The sequence below is a fragment of the Sorex fumeus genome, unplaced genomic scaffold, assembly GCF_029834395.1.
Source record: "Sorex fumeus unplaced genomic scaffold, SorFum_2.1 ptg000122l, whole genome shotgun sequence".
In the NCBI taxonomy this organism is placed as follows: Eukaryota; Metazoa; Chordata; class Mammalia; order Eulipotyphla; family Soricidae; genus Sorex; species Sorex fumeus.
In genome coordinates, this window is record NW_026606179.1 from 16,782,676 (window position 1) to 16,797,485 (window position 14,810).

Genomic DNA, 14,810 nt, shown 5'->3' on the forward strand with positions numbered 1-14,810 from the left:
AGTCCTAAAAAGACAGAGCCAAGTAACTGGGCTCAGGGCCCCCAAATCCCAACCCACACAGAATCCCAACCCCCAGGGCCAGCAACAGCAGCACATTCATGTCCAACTTTATTGAGATCATCTTGGGGCCACCAGTGCAAACAGGTGGAAGATGGGGGAAGAAGAATCCCAGAGCACCCTCCCCCTGGAAGTCAATAAATCCAGCTCCCCCTGGAAGACAATAAATCCAGCTATCGAACTTATGAAGCAGTTAGGATGGGTGAAGGAAGGGGTGGGTGTATTTACAGAGTTGGGACGGGTTGGAGGAGGTCCTTCAGCAATAGGGTCTGGGGGTTCTTGGGGCAACAGGGTAGTCAGCCACTAATCTGGACCCCTTCAGTCTCAGCTAAGGGATAGATCTCAATGGCCTCCACCAGGGGCAAGGCCTCCACTGCAGTCTCCATCACAGCCAGGCCAACAGCCGCCTCCGCCTCAGCCAGCTGCTGCCGCACAGCTGCCTGATGCTGCTGCTGGTGGGTCTTACGGTGCTTCCAAAGGTTCGAGAAGGAGCGGTAGCTCTTGCCACAGTCTGGGCAGGAATAGGGCCGTTCCCCTGTATGAATGCGGCGATGTTCAGCCAGGCGCATGGAGATGGCAAAGGCCTTGCCACACACTTCACAGGCAAAGGGTCGCTCCCCAGTGTGCAGGCGCCGGTGGTCCTTCAGGTGTGTGCTCTGGCGGAAGGCTTTGCCACAGTCTGGGCACGGATAGGGCCGCTCGCCGGTGTGGATGCGCCGGTGGACCTGCAGTGACGTCTCTGTGCTGAAGAGCTTCTTGCACTCGCTGCACTCCAGGCCGCGACGGCGAGCAGGAGCAGCAGGGGTGGTTGTGGCAGCGGCCGGGCCTCCCAGGGCCGGAGGGGAGGCGACAGGAGAACGGGGAGCCCGTGGGGCCCGAGGCACTGGGGGCTCTTTAGCCAAGACCTCTCCAGGCCCAGCAGCTGCGTGGGCCGCCTCGTGTGCTTGCAAGCGGGCAGCGGAGCCCACTTTCTTGCCACAGGTGCCACACTCAAAGCGCCGTGGGGCCTGGGCAGCGGCAGCTGCACAACGGTGCTCACGGAGCCGCAGGGAAGACGGGAAGGCTGCCCCACAAGACGTGCAGCGGTGAGGCTGACGCCCTGCATGGGCCACGAGCTGGTGCACCTCCAGCAGCCGACGCAGCAGGAAGGAGCGGGGGCACTCGCGACACTTGTAGGGGTACTCACCCGTGTGGTGGTAGCGATGCATGAGCAGGCGGTAGGGTCGGTGGAAGCGCACACCGCACTCCTGGCAGCGATAGGGGAAGTGCTGCGCATGCACCAGGCGGTGTTGCCTCAGTGTGGAACTTTGTGTGAAAGCTTTGCCACAGTCCCCACAGCGGTAGGGCCGCTCCCCGGTGTGCGTGAGCCTGTGGCGGGCGAGGTTGGCAGGTGAGTTGAAGGGCTTGGAGCAATCAGGGCAGGGGAAGGGCCGCTCACCCGTGTGCGTGCGCAGGTGGTTCCGCACATGCGACTTCTTCTTGAACATCTTGCCACAGATGCTGCACTTGTGGCGCCGCTCCAGGCGGTGCACAAAACGTTGGTGCCGGGTCAGCTGCAGTGCTTTGCCAAATTCACGGCTGCAGAGGAGGCAGCGGTAGGTGCCAGGGGCCACTGGCTCTGTTGAGCTCTCCTCCGACACGGGGGGCTCTGGGGCCTCTAGCTCTCCTGTTTCTGCTGGGGCCGGCTCGGAGAAACCCAAGACAGGCTCCTCAGGCGGGACTGGAACCGTGGGTAGAGGAACACCCCCAGCCCCGTGGGTGCGCCGGTGATAAAGGAACTTGGTGAGGTTGACAAAGGTCTTTCCACATGGACACGAGTGCAGGGGATTCGGGGTGTGAGCTCGCCGGTGGGTCAGGAGGAGAGCCTCTGTGCCAAAGGCCAGGCCACAATCCACACAGAGGAAGTGAGACTCGCTACTGTGGTCTCCAAGGTGCTGGTCTAGACTGGAAGGGCTGGGGAAGACGCGACTGCATAGGGGACACTTAAAGACGCCCTCCCGGTGACTCCGCAGGTGCTGCTGCAGCTGGTGAGGCGAGAGAAAGAGCTGGTCACAGGCGGAGCAGAAAAGCTCCTGGGTGGCTGCCCCGCCAGCCTCTCCACTGTTGTTCCTCCGGGCCTTGCGCCCCCGGCGATCGCGACTGACGGCTTCACCATTGCGCAGCTCATAACTGTGGTCCGAGGCGGGCACGGGCTCAGGCTGAGACACGGGCACCTCTGCTGGCAGCGAGGTCAAGGTCTCTGGTTGCAGGGCTGGCTCCTCACACTCTGGGGCAGGGAAGTGGGTAGCCTGGTGCTCCAGGAAGTCAGCAGGCAGCTGGAAGAGTTGGGAGCACTCGGAGCACTTATAGAGCAGCAGCTCCACCTCAGTGACCACTTCAGTCGTGGCAGCGGCAGCAGAGGGGACAGCTGCCCCTTCTCCACCTTCTTCTGCCTTGCGGTACGAGTGCTCCACAGCCACACGGGTCTGGCCCACAGGAGGGGCCAGCACAACTGGGGACCCCAGCACCACAGGGGCAGACTTGGTGGGAGTGGCCCGGAGGTGCATCTGCCGGTGGCTCAGCCAGAGCTCCTGGCTGGCGAAGAGCGCCTTGCAGTCCACACACTCATAGTGAATGGTGCTGGAGCTCAGGGTTGGGGCCTTGGGCGGCGACTCAGCTGCCACAGCCTCCGGGGGCGCCATCATCTTCAGGTGCAGTTCCTGGTGCTCCAGGAGCTGGCTGGGCGACAGCAGCAGCTGCCCACATTCCAGGCACTGGTACTGGCTCTCCTGCACTAGCGTTTGATAGAGGCCCGTGCCAGAAGCTGTCTCTGTGGTCACGGTGACTCCAGGCTCAGCCACACCCACCAGTTCAAAGTGCTGCTGGGGCGCATGGGAGTTCTGGTGCACGAGCACCTCCTCCAGGGAGCCATAGAGCTGGTTGCACTCGGAGCAGACATAGCGGTGCTCAATGTACAAGACTGTCTCCTCTGACTCCTCGGTCATGGTGGCGGCCAGACCCTGGGCTGGGAAGGGGAGAGGGACAAACATAGCACAGCTAAGCCCCAGCCTCCTCTGGCAGTCCCAGGAACAATTCTTTGGCATATCTACCCTCCCCAACCCAGACAAAACCTGAGAGCTATTCCCCCCCTCTGTTCCCATTCTATCCTTCCCTCATAGTTCTTCCTCTCCTGAGCACACAAAAGCACCCAACACCAAACATTCCCCACACCCCTTCCCAAGGCTACCCAAGTCTCACCTCTGAATCAACTCGAATCAAACTCTACCCACCAGATCCAGGTACGTGCCCAGTCCCTCCTCTCCCAGGTCTCACAGCTGGCCCAGGCCCTGCCTATCCTGCAGGAAGCCCAGGTCCAGAATATCCTGCAGGAAGCCCAGGCCCACAGCCTCTCCTCACCAACTCACGGGGTTCCCATGGCCCAGCCCGATTCATGCCTCCTCTGCTCCCAGGCCCCATCAACAACCACCAATGCCCCTATCACTTCCGTCTGATCCCCAACCTCTCTCCTTTACACACTGCCCTGCTCCCCGACTAACGCTCTTTCTCTGGTGTTACACCATCACTTCCCCCCAATCAACTTTTCCCACGTTGGTCTATCCCAGAGGCTATAAAATTTATCTTGCCTACTGCCCTCTTTTTCTTGGGGGGATGGAGTAGGGGTGGGATGCAACACTCAGCACTTGTCCGCTCCACATTTATCTTTTTTTTTAAGCAAACAGAAAGCCCCCCTAACTGCATCCCAGTTTACTACGGCCTCCTGCCCCCATGGCCCAATCTTTTAACCCAAAACCCCCCACACCACGCTACCCCCAGTGTGCTAAGTCTTCCCAGGAACTCCCTCACCTACAACCCTTGACCCCCAGGTCCCCTCTTAACAATGAAAGAAAACTTCTTCATGCATGACACCCCCCAACCAATTCAGGGGCTCCCAGACCCTCTCCATGAATCTTTGTAAAAAGACCCCTATCACCCTAACCCACCCCGGGATCCCACAACCCTGTTTATATCAATGTCAGTCTCTCCACTGCTGTTTACAGCACCAAAAAAAGTGCTCCAGAGTACTAGGGGAACCACAAAGTGTTAAGGATAGGATCTGGGGCTCCCACATGCAAAGCCAGTGCTCACTGAGCTACTGGCCCAGCTCTGAGTCCCCATACTTTACAAAATGCTCAACTTGGCCAACCCCAACCCTTCCAAGGTACAAAGCCGCAAACTCCATCACATCAACTCAAACCTTCTTTACAGATAAATCCCTGTGCCCTAACCTTCTCCAGAGACACCCAGACTCCCCCTTTCACAATCACCCAACCTTTTCTTCTTTACAAAAAACAGACCCTCTCCGACCCTAACCCATTTGCTAGTGACCCAGACACCCCCTCATTCAACCTAAGCATCACACCTTTGCAAAAGGGCTTCAACCCTACCCTAATAACTAACCCATTCAGGGATGCTCAGCGCCCCCCCCCATCCCCAATTCCTTTGCAAAGATCCCATCCAGACCCTATCCAGGAATATCCGGGCTACCCTGCACTGCCTCTTCTACAAGGCCCTCCCAGTGCCCAGCCCCTTCAGAGATGCCCAGACCCTCTGAACCTCCGACCCGGTATCCCAGAGAGCTGCCACACCCCTCTCACCAGCCGGTGGGAGGGAGCCCCAGATCCCCAATTTCTTAGCAACCCAATTATCTCACTCTCATTCCAATACAATCCCTCCCTACCCCCCAGACACACAGACCTCACATACCCCCTCCAGACACCCCCAATTCTCACTCTCCTCCATCCTGACCCAATTCTCCGTATTCTTCCAGAAAGTTTCCTCCACCGGGGCTATTCTCGGACCCCACCCCCCCGCCCCGCGACATCTTTTTCACCTAAGGCAGCACGTCTCTACAGAGACGCGACCCCCACCCCACCCCCTACACACATCATCGGATAACGCTGAGCTCTAAACTCCCCGCCTCGGGCTAATACTCCCCAACTCTCACACTTCTCTGGCCTGGCTCATTCCAGGCAGGGCTCGATTTTCCTTTTACCTTCACTTAATTACCTCTTTTCTCACGACGCGAACCCTGCCCGGGCCTCTGGGCCCTTCAACCTCCCACAGCCCCCTTCTGCAACCCCTTCAGTCCTTAACTGTCCCCCCACGTCAGCCCGTCCCGCCCCGTGACCCCCGGGAGCCAGGACGACCCTGGGGTCCCCCGGCCGACCCCGCCCCTCCTCACTCAGCCCTTCACTCGGCCTTCGCCCCTTTGCCCACCCGCACCCCGGGCCCGGCCCCCCACGGCCCGGCCCGCCCGCCCGCGCGCCCGCCGGCCGTTGCACCGCTCCGCCCTCACCGCCCGGCGCGCGCCCCCGCTCCGGCCCACAGTGCGCAGGCGGGGCCGGCCGGAGAAGGCCTCAGGCGAAGGGTTGTCGGGGAGCCCGGCAGCCCTTCGCGCGCCCGCCCGCCCGCACTCACCCGCCTCTGCCGCCTCGCACGGCCCGGGCCCGAGCCCGGGCGGCCGCTCCCCTCGCGCGGCCACCCTAGCGCTGCGCCCTCTCTAGCTCCCGCCGTCGCCTCTTGCCTGCTCCACAGCCTCGCTCTCGCCCCCAATCGCCCTCAGCAACGCCCCGCCCACCTTCCTGCTCGGCCGCCGCGCGGACGGCCGATCGCGCCCAATCACCGCCCGTCTGGCCCAACCCGTTCGGCCAATTGGCGCCCACGTCTCCGAGACCTGGACCAATAGAACGGAGCGTCGGGAAGCGCCTCAGAAGTTCACCAATCCTCTAGCGACATTCCCGCACCGGCCGGCCCCCGAAGCGGGAAATGTCTACCCCTTAGGCTTTAGGAGGCGAGCAAGCTCCGCCCTCCTTTGGCCGACTCCGCCCCTCGGCTCGAGACGGGAGGGCGGCGCGATGGCGTCACACGGCGGAGCGAGGCTGCGGGCGCCATCTTGGGGGCGCCGGGCAATCGTGGCGCGTGGGGCCGGGGGCTAGTGGTGGAAATTGAGGCACGCGACAGCCCGGAAGCGGGGGCGAGAGACTTGAAGTGCGAGCATCACCACCCCCCTCCCCCGGAGCGGAAGGAGAAAGTGAAGCGTCAGTCTTCGCGGAGGAGCGCCTGAAGAGGGAAAAAGGGAAATGAAGGCTCCTGACTGACCCCGTTAGCGAGGGAGGACTACGGGCGGCAGGAAGGACGGGAAGAAAAGCGAGGGGCGAGAGAGAGAGAGCGCGAGAGTGGGGAGAACACTTGTCAGGACGGCGCGAGAAGAGCTGAGGAAATGGGGCAGTAGAGGGCGGAAAAGCTGTAGGACAGAAAGTTTAAGGGGAGAACCGGGAGGCGGGTGAGATGACCCAAAGGACACGCAGGATGAAAAACCTGAGGGAAATGACCCGGCTGAGGCGACCCCTCGGCTCTGCCTCCTCCCCAGGGGCCTCCGACCCTTCCCTCGTGACCCTCAGGGCCTTGGGAGCAAAGCTTCCCTGCCCTGTTGCAGATGTGCCAGAACTAGGCTCTAAGACTTGATCTTACGGGGCCCGTTTATCCCTTTCTCTCCCCCCGCCCCCCCCCCCATGAGTAAACACAGCCTGGGCATTGACCTATCTGAGTTCAGGCCCTGTTAGGGTTGCCAAGAGTAACGGAGAATGTCCGTTATCAAAACTTTATAAAGTGATGAGGGTACAATCTGGGCATGGTGACTAGACTGAACCGGTATATAGTGCATGTTGGAAAGCTGCTGAAGAGACACTGGAGAGATAGTACAGTGGGTAGGGTGCTTGCTTTGCACGCGGCCAACAATCTTCAGCATCCCATATGTCATATGTTCCCCTGAGTGCTGCAAGGACAAATTCCTGAGTGCAGAGCCAGAAGTAAACCCTGAGCCAGATGTGCCCCCTCTGAAAAAAATTAAGTTGCTGAGGAGAGTGGACCTTAGACCAGAGATTACAGAGTTAATGAACTGTCCTTGTGTGATAGATCACCAACATCTTAGGTCCCCTGACAACTTGCCAGGAGTCACTCCTGAGCACCACCAAGTGTGACCCCAACCCCTTTCACCTTTAAAAAGAGGATAGGGGGCTGGAATGATAGCACAGCTGGTAGGGCGTTTGTCTTGCATGCGGCTGACCAGGGTTTGATTTCCAGCATCCTATATGGTCCATTGAACACTGCCAGGAGTAATTCCTGAGTGCAAAGCCAGGATGCACCCTGTGCATCCCTGGGTGTCACCCAAAAAGCAAAAAATAAAAAGAGGATAGGGGCAGGAGTGATACTACAGTGGGGAAGGCATCTGCCTTGCATGAGGCCAACCCAGTTTCAATCCCCGGCATACCTATGGTCCCCCGAGCACCGCCAGGAGTAATTCCTGAGTGCAGAGCCAGGAGTAACCCCTGAACATTGCTGGGTGTGACCAAAAAAATTTTTTTAATAATAAGAGGATAGATCTTAAAGGTTCTCACTTTGCTATGGTAAGGATGGTGAGAGATACTGTGATTATTTCCCCAATGTGTTCAAATGTGGGGCTGGACACATAATACAGAGTTTACCATGCATGTGACTGGGTCCACTTCAATTCCTAACACCCAGTATGGTCCCCCATAGGCAGCACCAAAAGTAATCCCTGAAGGGCTGGTGCAGTAGTACAACAGGTAAAGTTATACTTGCCTTGCTTGCACTCCATCAACCCGGGTTTGATCCCCAGCATCCTATATGGTCCACTGAGCACTGCCAGGAGTGATTTCGAGTGCAGAACCAGGCCTAATCCCTGAGCATGGCTGGGTGTGGCCCAAAAACAAAAAAGTAACCCTTGAGCACCCTTGGGTGTGGCCTTAAAAGAAAAAAAAAACAGTGCAAGTCTGGGATCATGTTGTATGCAGGAAACTATATCATATGTCAGTTATACTTCAGTACAATTGTTTATTGTTTGGGGCCACACCTAACTGTGCTTAGGGTGTTCTGCTGGCTCTGTGCTCCTGGATCACTCCTGGTGGTACTCAGAGGACCCTACGTGGTGCCAGGGACTGAACTAGAGACAGTCATGGGTAAGGCAAGTGCCTTAACCTCTGTACTATCTCTCCCTACAATTTGTTGTAATTAAATTTTTTTGGTGGCTTTTTTCTTTTTTTAATTGCTTCTTGGGTCACATACCACATCCCATACCCTTGAGGGCTGAGCACAGTGGGTAGGGTGTTTGCCTTACATACGACCAACCTGGGTTCGATTCCCAGCATCCCATACCACATGGTCCTCCGAGCACCGCCAGGAGTAATTTCTGAGTGCAGAGCCAGGAGTAACCCCTGAGCATCGCTGGGTGTGACCTAAAGAGCAGAAGGAAAAAAAAAAAGCAAATGCCATACCCGCTGTGCTTTTGCTCCGGCCCCACAATTTATTTATTTTTTTTTTTTTAAAGAAAACTCATGGGACAGAGCGATAATACAGCAGGTAGGCACTTGCCTTGCATGTGACCAATCCAGATTCAATCCCCAATACCACATACAGTCCCCCAAGGCTCCAGGAGTAATCCCTGAGTGCAGTCAGAAGTAAGCCTGGGGTGACTCCCTCCAAAAATAGAGAAAACTCACGGGGCTGGAGCAATATTACAACAGATAGGGCATTTGCCTTGCACACAGCCTGATTTGGGTTCGATCCCCCAGAATCCTGTATGGTTCCCCAAACACTGTCAGGAATAATTTCGAGCTCAGAGTTAGGAATAACCTCTGAGCATTGCCAGGGGTATCTCCAAACCAACAAAATAACTTGAGGCAGAGAGATAGTACAGCAGGGAGGACACTTGCCTGGCACGTGGCCAACCCAGGTTCAATACCCCAGCACAGGATAGGTCTGCTTACTTTCACCAGGAGTAAGCCCTGAGCACTGATGGGTGTGGCAAAAAAAAAAAAAATCCCTGGGTCTGACTTCAATCGTTAACCCATGTTCTTCAATTATTTCTAGGCAGAAGGGAAGAGAAGCGGGCGAATTTGCACAGATTAAGCTCCCTATCAGACCCTGGTAATTCAACCAAGGTGCTTAGGTTGAAGTCCTAGTCCTGCCATTTCAAGCTGTCACCTGGGGCAAGTCAACTCTTGTGCCTCAGTTCCTTCCTCTGTGAAAAGGAGATAATATTATTTCTGTAGCATGCGGTAGTTGTGAGACAGATGGAAAGCTACATGAGTTGATCTTAGCTCAAGGGGCTGGAGCACAGACTTGGCATGCAGGGGACCCTAGGGGACCCTAATTTGATTCCTTGCATTGCACAGTCACCCAAGCACTTCTGGGAGTGACCTCCCAACACTAAGGTAAAAGTGGCCCCTAACCATCACAGGATATGACTCCAAAAACAAAAAAATAATGCTGTGTGAGTTACTTTTATTTGAACCTCAAGGAACCCCGTGATAACTTAACAGGGAATAAGTCCTGAGGGTGTTCTGAGTAAAGTATTGTGCTCAGTACTTCACAGGCATTATTGTTCATTTCACCCTCTCAACAATTAGGGAGGGAAAAAATCCACCCTGGATCAGAGAGATAGTAAGTAGGGTGATTGCCTAGATTCAACCCCAGCACTAAATAGGGTCCCTTGAGCTCCACCGGGAGTGAATGCTGAGCAGAAAACAAGGAGTAATCCCTGAGCACTGCTAGCTGTGACAAAAAAATTATTTGGGGCTGGAGAGATAATACAGGGATTAAGGTGATTGTCTTTAGGTTGCTGACCCAGGCTTGATCCCCAGCACCCCCATGTGGTCTCCTGAGCACTACCAGGAGTGTTCTCTGTGCACAGGAGTAAGCCCTGAGCACCACCAGGTATGGGCCAAAGAGAAGTGAAGTTAACATTCATAATCAGGAGGAGAGAGCGCAAGGATTCCGTTCAGGAGTTGAGTCCACACCTACACTCGAGGCCACCTGGCAATTGGGCTGTCTTGTAGAGAGCAAGTTGAACAGGAAGATGCCAGAGAGAGGAAAGTAGTGGGTAAGAATCCATCTAGGAGTGCTAACACTACCCAGGGTGCTCTGCAATTGCCCTCTGGGTGAAATGGGGTGTGGCAGCAGCTAGGACACCAGCAGGTTCAAGTTTGTCTTTGAGCCTGCCCTCTGCACCCCCAGGCAGGTTCTCAGTCCTATTAAAACATCCTTTCCTGGGCCAAAGAGACAGTACAGAGGGTAGGGTGGGTTCGATCCCTAGCATCCCATATAGTCTCCCTGAGCACTGCCAGGAGTGACTCCTGAGTAAGCTGACCCAGGAGTAAGCCCAGAGCAGAATTGAAAATAAAAACAACTCGCCTCAAAATAAAAACACAAGCCAAAAACAAAACAAAAAATGCTTTCCTAAGATCAGTAGTATAGCAAGTAGGACATTTGGCTTGCATTTGGCCGACCTAAGTTTGATCCCCAGCTTCCTGATCCCCAGCCTCCCATATAACCCTCCTGAGCCTGAACACACACAGCTCGGAATAAGCTCTGAGCACCACAAAGGATGGCCCAAAAACAAAACATAAAACACCCTTTTCTCCCACTTGGGAATGCCTACATCTAACTTACCTAGTCACCTCCTTTCTGGGGGTTGGCAAGGTCCCTCCTCTTCACTGGATGACCCAGGAGTAAGCCGAAGCCAGGACTCACCTCTCAGGGCTTCAGGGACAGATTTAAAAAGGGGAAGTTGGGGCTGGAGCAATAGCACAGCGCGATTGCCTTGCACGAGGCCGACCTGGGTTCAATTCCCAGTATCCCATATGGTCCCCTGAGCACCGCCAGGGGTAATTCCTGAGCTCAGAGCCAGGAATAGCCCCTGTGCATCGCCGGGTGTGACCCAAAAAGCAATAAAAATAAAAAGGGGAAGCGCGGTTAGAGAGATAGTGCAAGGACTTGGGCCTTTGCCTTACACTTGTCTAGCACTGCACGGAGTTTCTCAAACCCTGCCAGGAGTAACCCCTGAGCACTGCTGTGTCTGACTCCCAACCCGGTTAAAACAAAAAAATTGGAAGGGATGCCTACTCTGATGCCGCACCTGCATGAACCATGGCCTAGAGATTGGCATAAGCCTGGGCTTTCAGAATGGTCTAGCAGGAACAGTGGGTAGGTGTTGGAGTTCACAGTTACTGCTCAAGTGGGCTGAGGAGGTGTTTGAGTGGTCCCCAGGGTCAGACATGCAGGGCAGATGTCTGTGGGGGACGCCCCCCTCCCTTCGGCAGCAGCAGGGGCCTTTCCATGCTGTTGCCACGTGCCTCGTGTGTGTGTGTGCGCGAGGCACACGGTCACGTGTGCAGGGCTGCACGTGAGCATGGCGGCGTCTCCTCCCCATCACGAGCGTGGGGGGTGGCGGTGAGTCATGGGCTCAGCCTTCAGCGCCAACTGTCATGTTCCTTCCCCCCCACCCGGAGTTTCACCCCCCCCAGCCGTGCACCACCCACCCCCACTTCTGGATCTGTGTCACTTCCCTCTTCCCTCCCCCTGCCCTCCTGCCCTGCTCCCCTCACTCAGTGCTGCTCCCTGCCAGCCCCCCTGCCACCGCAGGTGCCCTCCAGCTCTCTGCCCTTCTTGCCTCCCTTTTCCCAAGGCCTCTGCTGGAGTGACTGGAAAACGAGGGCCATTTTCCTGCTCCCTCCATCCCTTATCCGTCTCAAGATTTTCTCTGAGACCTGAGGACAATTTCCATACTTGGCACATCTCACTTCACCTCCCTGAGGGCTATTTCTGGGGGAGGGGGAATGAGGTTCCCTGGTCCCCAGGGCCTGGGGATTGCTCCTGTCTCAGTGGGCCATCCCCTTGTCTGGGTAAGTGCTCTGGGGTCTCTCCCCATTCTCCTGGCTCTCTCCTTGGTTCCAGATTCCCGGCCTTCCTGTCACCACAGGTGAATCCCTCCCCAGCCTGGGAAGTTCTGACCATGGCCTGTGTTCTGTGGAGCTCTATGTCACAGGCTGCCTGGTCCCCATCTTTGGGGGTGGGGGAGGACTGTTACAGGCTGGTCCATCCCGTCTCCTAGGGGGTGCTGTCTGTGTCCAAAGGGCTCTCCATTCATCCTCACCCCCACACCTGTCCCGGTTTTCCTGGGAGCACTCTAGGGCCGAGTCTCTACAGGCACTCTCTCTGCTCTCCCTTTTATTTTATTATTTTTTTCTGGGCTTTTCCCCACCGTCCTTGTCCTTGTGGGGTCTGTGGAGCCTGCCCACCTGCACAGGCCTGCCTGCCTCTCTAGTTCTCCGCATTCCCTAGATCCCGGGTGCTTCTCCCCAGGTCTCCCCGCCTCTCCTCTCCTCTCCTCTCCGTGGCCTGGGCTGCCCGGGCAGGGCGGTGGCGCGGTGTGGAGGAGGCGGCGGCCCTGGGGTGGGTCCCGGGTCCAATGCAGCGCCTTCCCCTCATCAGCATTCTCCTCGCGGCCCCCAACCCCGACCAATACGGGCTCCCCCTCCCCCGACTCCCCTCCTTCCTCTCTCCCCGCCCGCCGCCCTCCTCCCTCCTCCTCCCTCCGCGCTCTCCCCCGCCCCCCGCGCTCCAGGACCCAGCGCGGGCGGCGGGCGGCGGGCGGCGGGCGGCGGGCGGCGGGCAGGCGGCGGCCTCGCAGGGAGAAGGAGAGGTGGCGGCCGGCGGGAGGCAGGCCCAGCCGGGGACCGAGCCCGCCGCGGCGCCTCCTCGCAGGGGACCGCGCCGGGGCCCCGCGCCGGGCGCCCGCGGGACACCCCACCCTCCTCCTGCTTCCTCTTCCACCTGCTCCTCTTCATCCTCCCCTCCCTCCTCCTCCCGCCGCTCTCCCTTCTCCCCGCCTCTCCACCTCGCCCGCCTGTCCCCTTCCCGGCCTCTCGGGGACTCGCCCCGCGCCCCGGCTCCGGGCCCCTCCGGGGCGCAGCCTCTCCCGGTGCCCAGCATGCTTCTCCCGCGGGGGCCGGGGGCTTGAGCGCGCCGGGCCCTCGCCTCCGCCGGGGCAGGGCCGAGGCTCCCGGGGGGAGGGGGGAAGGGGTGGCCCCCTCCCCCCCCCGCCAGCCCTCCCCTCCCCCACTTTTCCCGATGGCCGGCTTCATTTTCTCGACCCAGTCCTCGCCCCCCGTGGCCCCCCCAGGCCGGCCCGGCTAGGGGAGGGGGCGGGGGCCCATTCCCGGGCCGGCTTCCCCCTCCCCCGGCTTTGCCTGGGCCCCCTCCCTTCCGTTTTCACCTTCCTCCCTCCTTTCCACCCTCCTTCCCCTCCATTTGCTCCTTCCCCCTCTCCTTTCTCCCCTTCTCTCCTCCATTTTCTCCTTTCCCCTTCCTCCCTTTCCCACCCGCCCTCTCCTCTTCCACCTGTCCTTCCTCCCCACTCCTGGGGAGCCCCGGTTTTGGGTTAGTTGGGGGCCACCGCAGGAGGCGGGGGAGGGGGCCTGCCGCCTGCCCTCTCCCCCCGCCCCGTCCACCCACCACCCGGCTCCGAGCGCCTTCCGCTGTGGCTCCTCAGCCTCGAGGGACCCTCCGTCCCACCCACTCCCAGGATCCGTGAGTGTCTGCAGGGCGGGGGCGGGGCGGGGGCCGGCGGCCGGACCCGCACATACCCTCCCCCACGAAGGGCCAGCCCCGTGCCCTCCAGCTCCACCCCGTCCTCTGGGCCCCAAGAGCAGGTCCTGGGGGGCTGATGGCCTCGCACTTGTGGGCTCACTCCTGGTCCTGAACTCGCAGTTCTCCGCCCCGCCCTCCCCACAGTCGTCTGTCCCCCTGCCCGGCGTGTCTTTGCATCCTGCACTGCCCCATCAGACTCTCCAACTTCCCTCCTCTTCATCATCCTTCCAACCCTTTCTCCGTGTGTGTGGAGGGGAGGCTCTCCCCCTCCAGGCTTCCCTGAAGCTGCCTCTGCTCGCTGTCCTCTGTGGGTGCACCTGAACCCCAGCTCACCTGCTCCTCCGCCACCCCCCAGTCTTCCTTCTCTCTCCCATCCTCATCCTCATTCCTTCCTGCTGGAAGTCCCCTTTCCTCTCTGGCCCTCTTCTTTTCTCTGTCACTCCCTAACTGAAGGGGCTGGATCCCTAAGGGGTCCAGAGTGGATGTTACTAGGGGGGACTATCTCACTAATGGGGACCCTTAAGGGGTTCAGAGTGGACATCACTGGGGGGACTATCCCTCTAATGGGGGCCCCTAAGGCGTCCAGAGTGGACGTTCCTGGCTGGAGGACTATGCTACTAACGGGGACCCTTAAGGGTCCAGAGTCGACCTGGTGGGGGGAGACCATCCTGCCAATGGTACCTCTAAGGGGTCCAGATTGGATGTCACTGGGGGGACTATCCTGCTAATGGGGACCCCTAAGGGGTCCCGAGTGGACATCCCTGGGTGGGGGACTATCCTGCTAATGGGGGTCCCTCCACTCTCTTCCCCAAATCAGTTTCCCTCCCTGACTCTCACTCCACCTCTCAACTTCATGTTCCCACTTCTCCATCTGGAACTAACTTTAGTGAGGAGCCCCCCTGGGGGGTGGCTCCCTCCCACCCCTGACTCCCCCCCCAGTTCTGATACCTGTTGTCATTCGCCTCCCCTGTGCTTGCGCCCTGGACCCCCTCTCCTGCAGGGCCTCTTAGTAAGCCACTGGCTTCAAGTCTCCACGTGACTTTGTGTGTCTCTGGGTATGTGAACCATTGCCTGCTTCTCCTCTCTCCCCGGGTATCTCACTTCCGGCTGTCTTGTCTGTCCTCTCCCTCTCAGCTCCTTACTTCCTTCCGCTTCCGTAGCTCTGTCCACCTGCTATCCCAACCCTGTTCCTGTGCTCTGCCCCAGCCCTGCAATCTGCCACCTGTGGGGTCCTGCCCTTCTGCCCCTCCTGTCTCAGGATGAAC

General features: G+C 58.5%; 2 protein-coding genes across 3 annotated transcripts in view; one reads left to right on the forward strand and one right to left on the reverse strand.

Annotated features, from left to right (window-relative positions):
• Window positions 1-165: 165 nt before the first annotated feature.
• On the reverse strand, window positions 166-5,662 carry ZNF574 (zinc finger protein 574). The gene is made up of 2 exons (XM_056136762.1): window positions 5,515-5,662; window positions 166-3,061 (listed from the first exon to the last, which is right to left on the reverse strand). Exon 2 carries the CDS (start codon window positions 3,039-3,041, stop codon window positions 354-356), a length of 2,688 nt encoding a protein of 895 aa, XP_055992737.1. The 5' UTR covers window positions 3,042-3,061; window positions 5,515-5,662; the 3' UTR covers window positions 166-353.
• A 7,461-nt stretch (window positions 5,663-13,123) lies between these two features.
• Window positions 13,124-14,810, forward strand: part of GRIK5 (glutamate ionotropic receptor kainate type subunit 5) — a 56,751-nt gene continuing 55,064 nt past the window's right edge. Inside the window, exon 1 of one of the 2 annotated variants that reach the window (XM_056136758.1) lies at window positions 13,124-13,485. The gene's annotated coding sequence lies outside the window, so the exon portion shown is untranslated. The remainder of the gene's footprint in view (window positions 13,486-14,810) is intronic. The other variant, XM_056136757.1, reaches the window with a different exon arrangement.

Bases quoted from the DNA above. Each gene is read 5' to 3' on its own strand.
- ZNF574 (XM_056136762.1), bottom strand. From the start codon at position 3,041: ATGACCGAGGAGTCAGAGGAGACAGTCTTGTACATTGAGCACCGCTAT.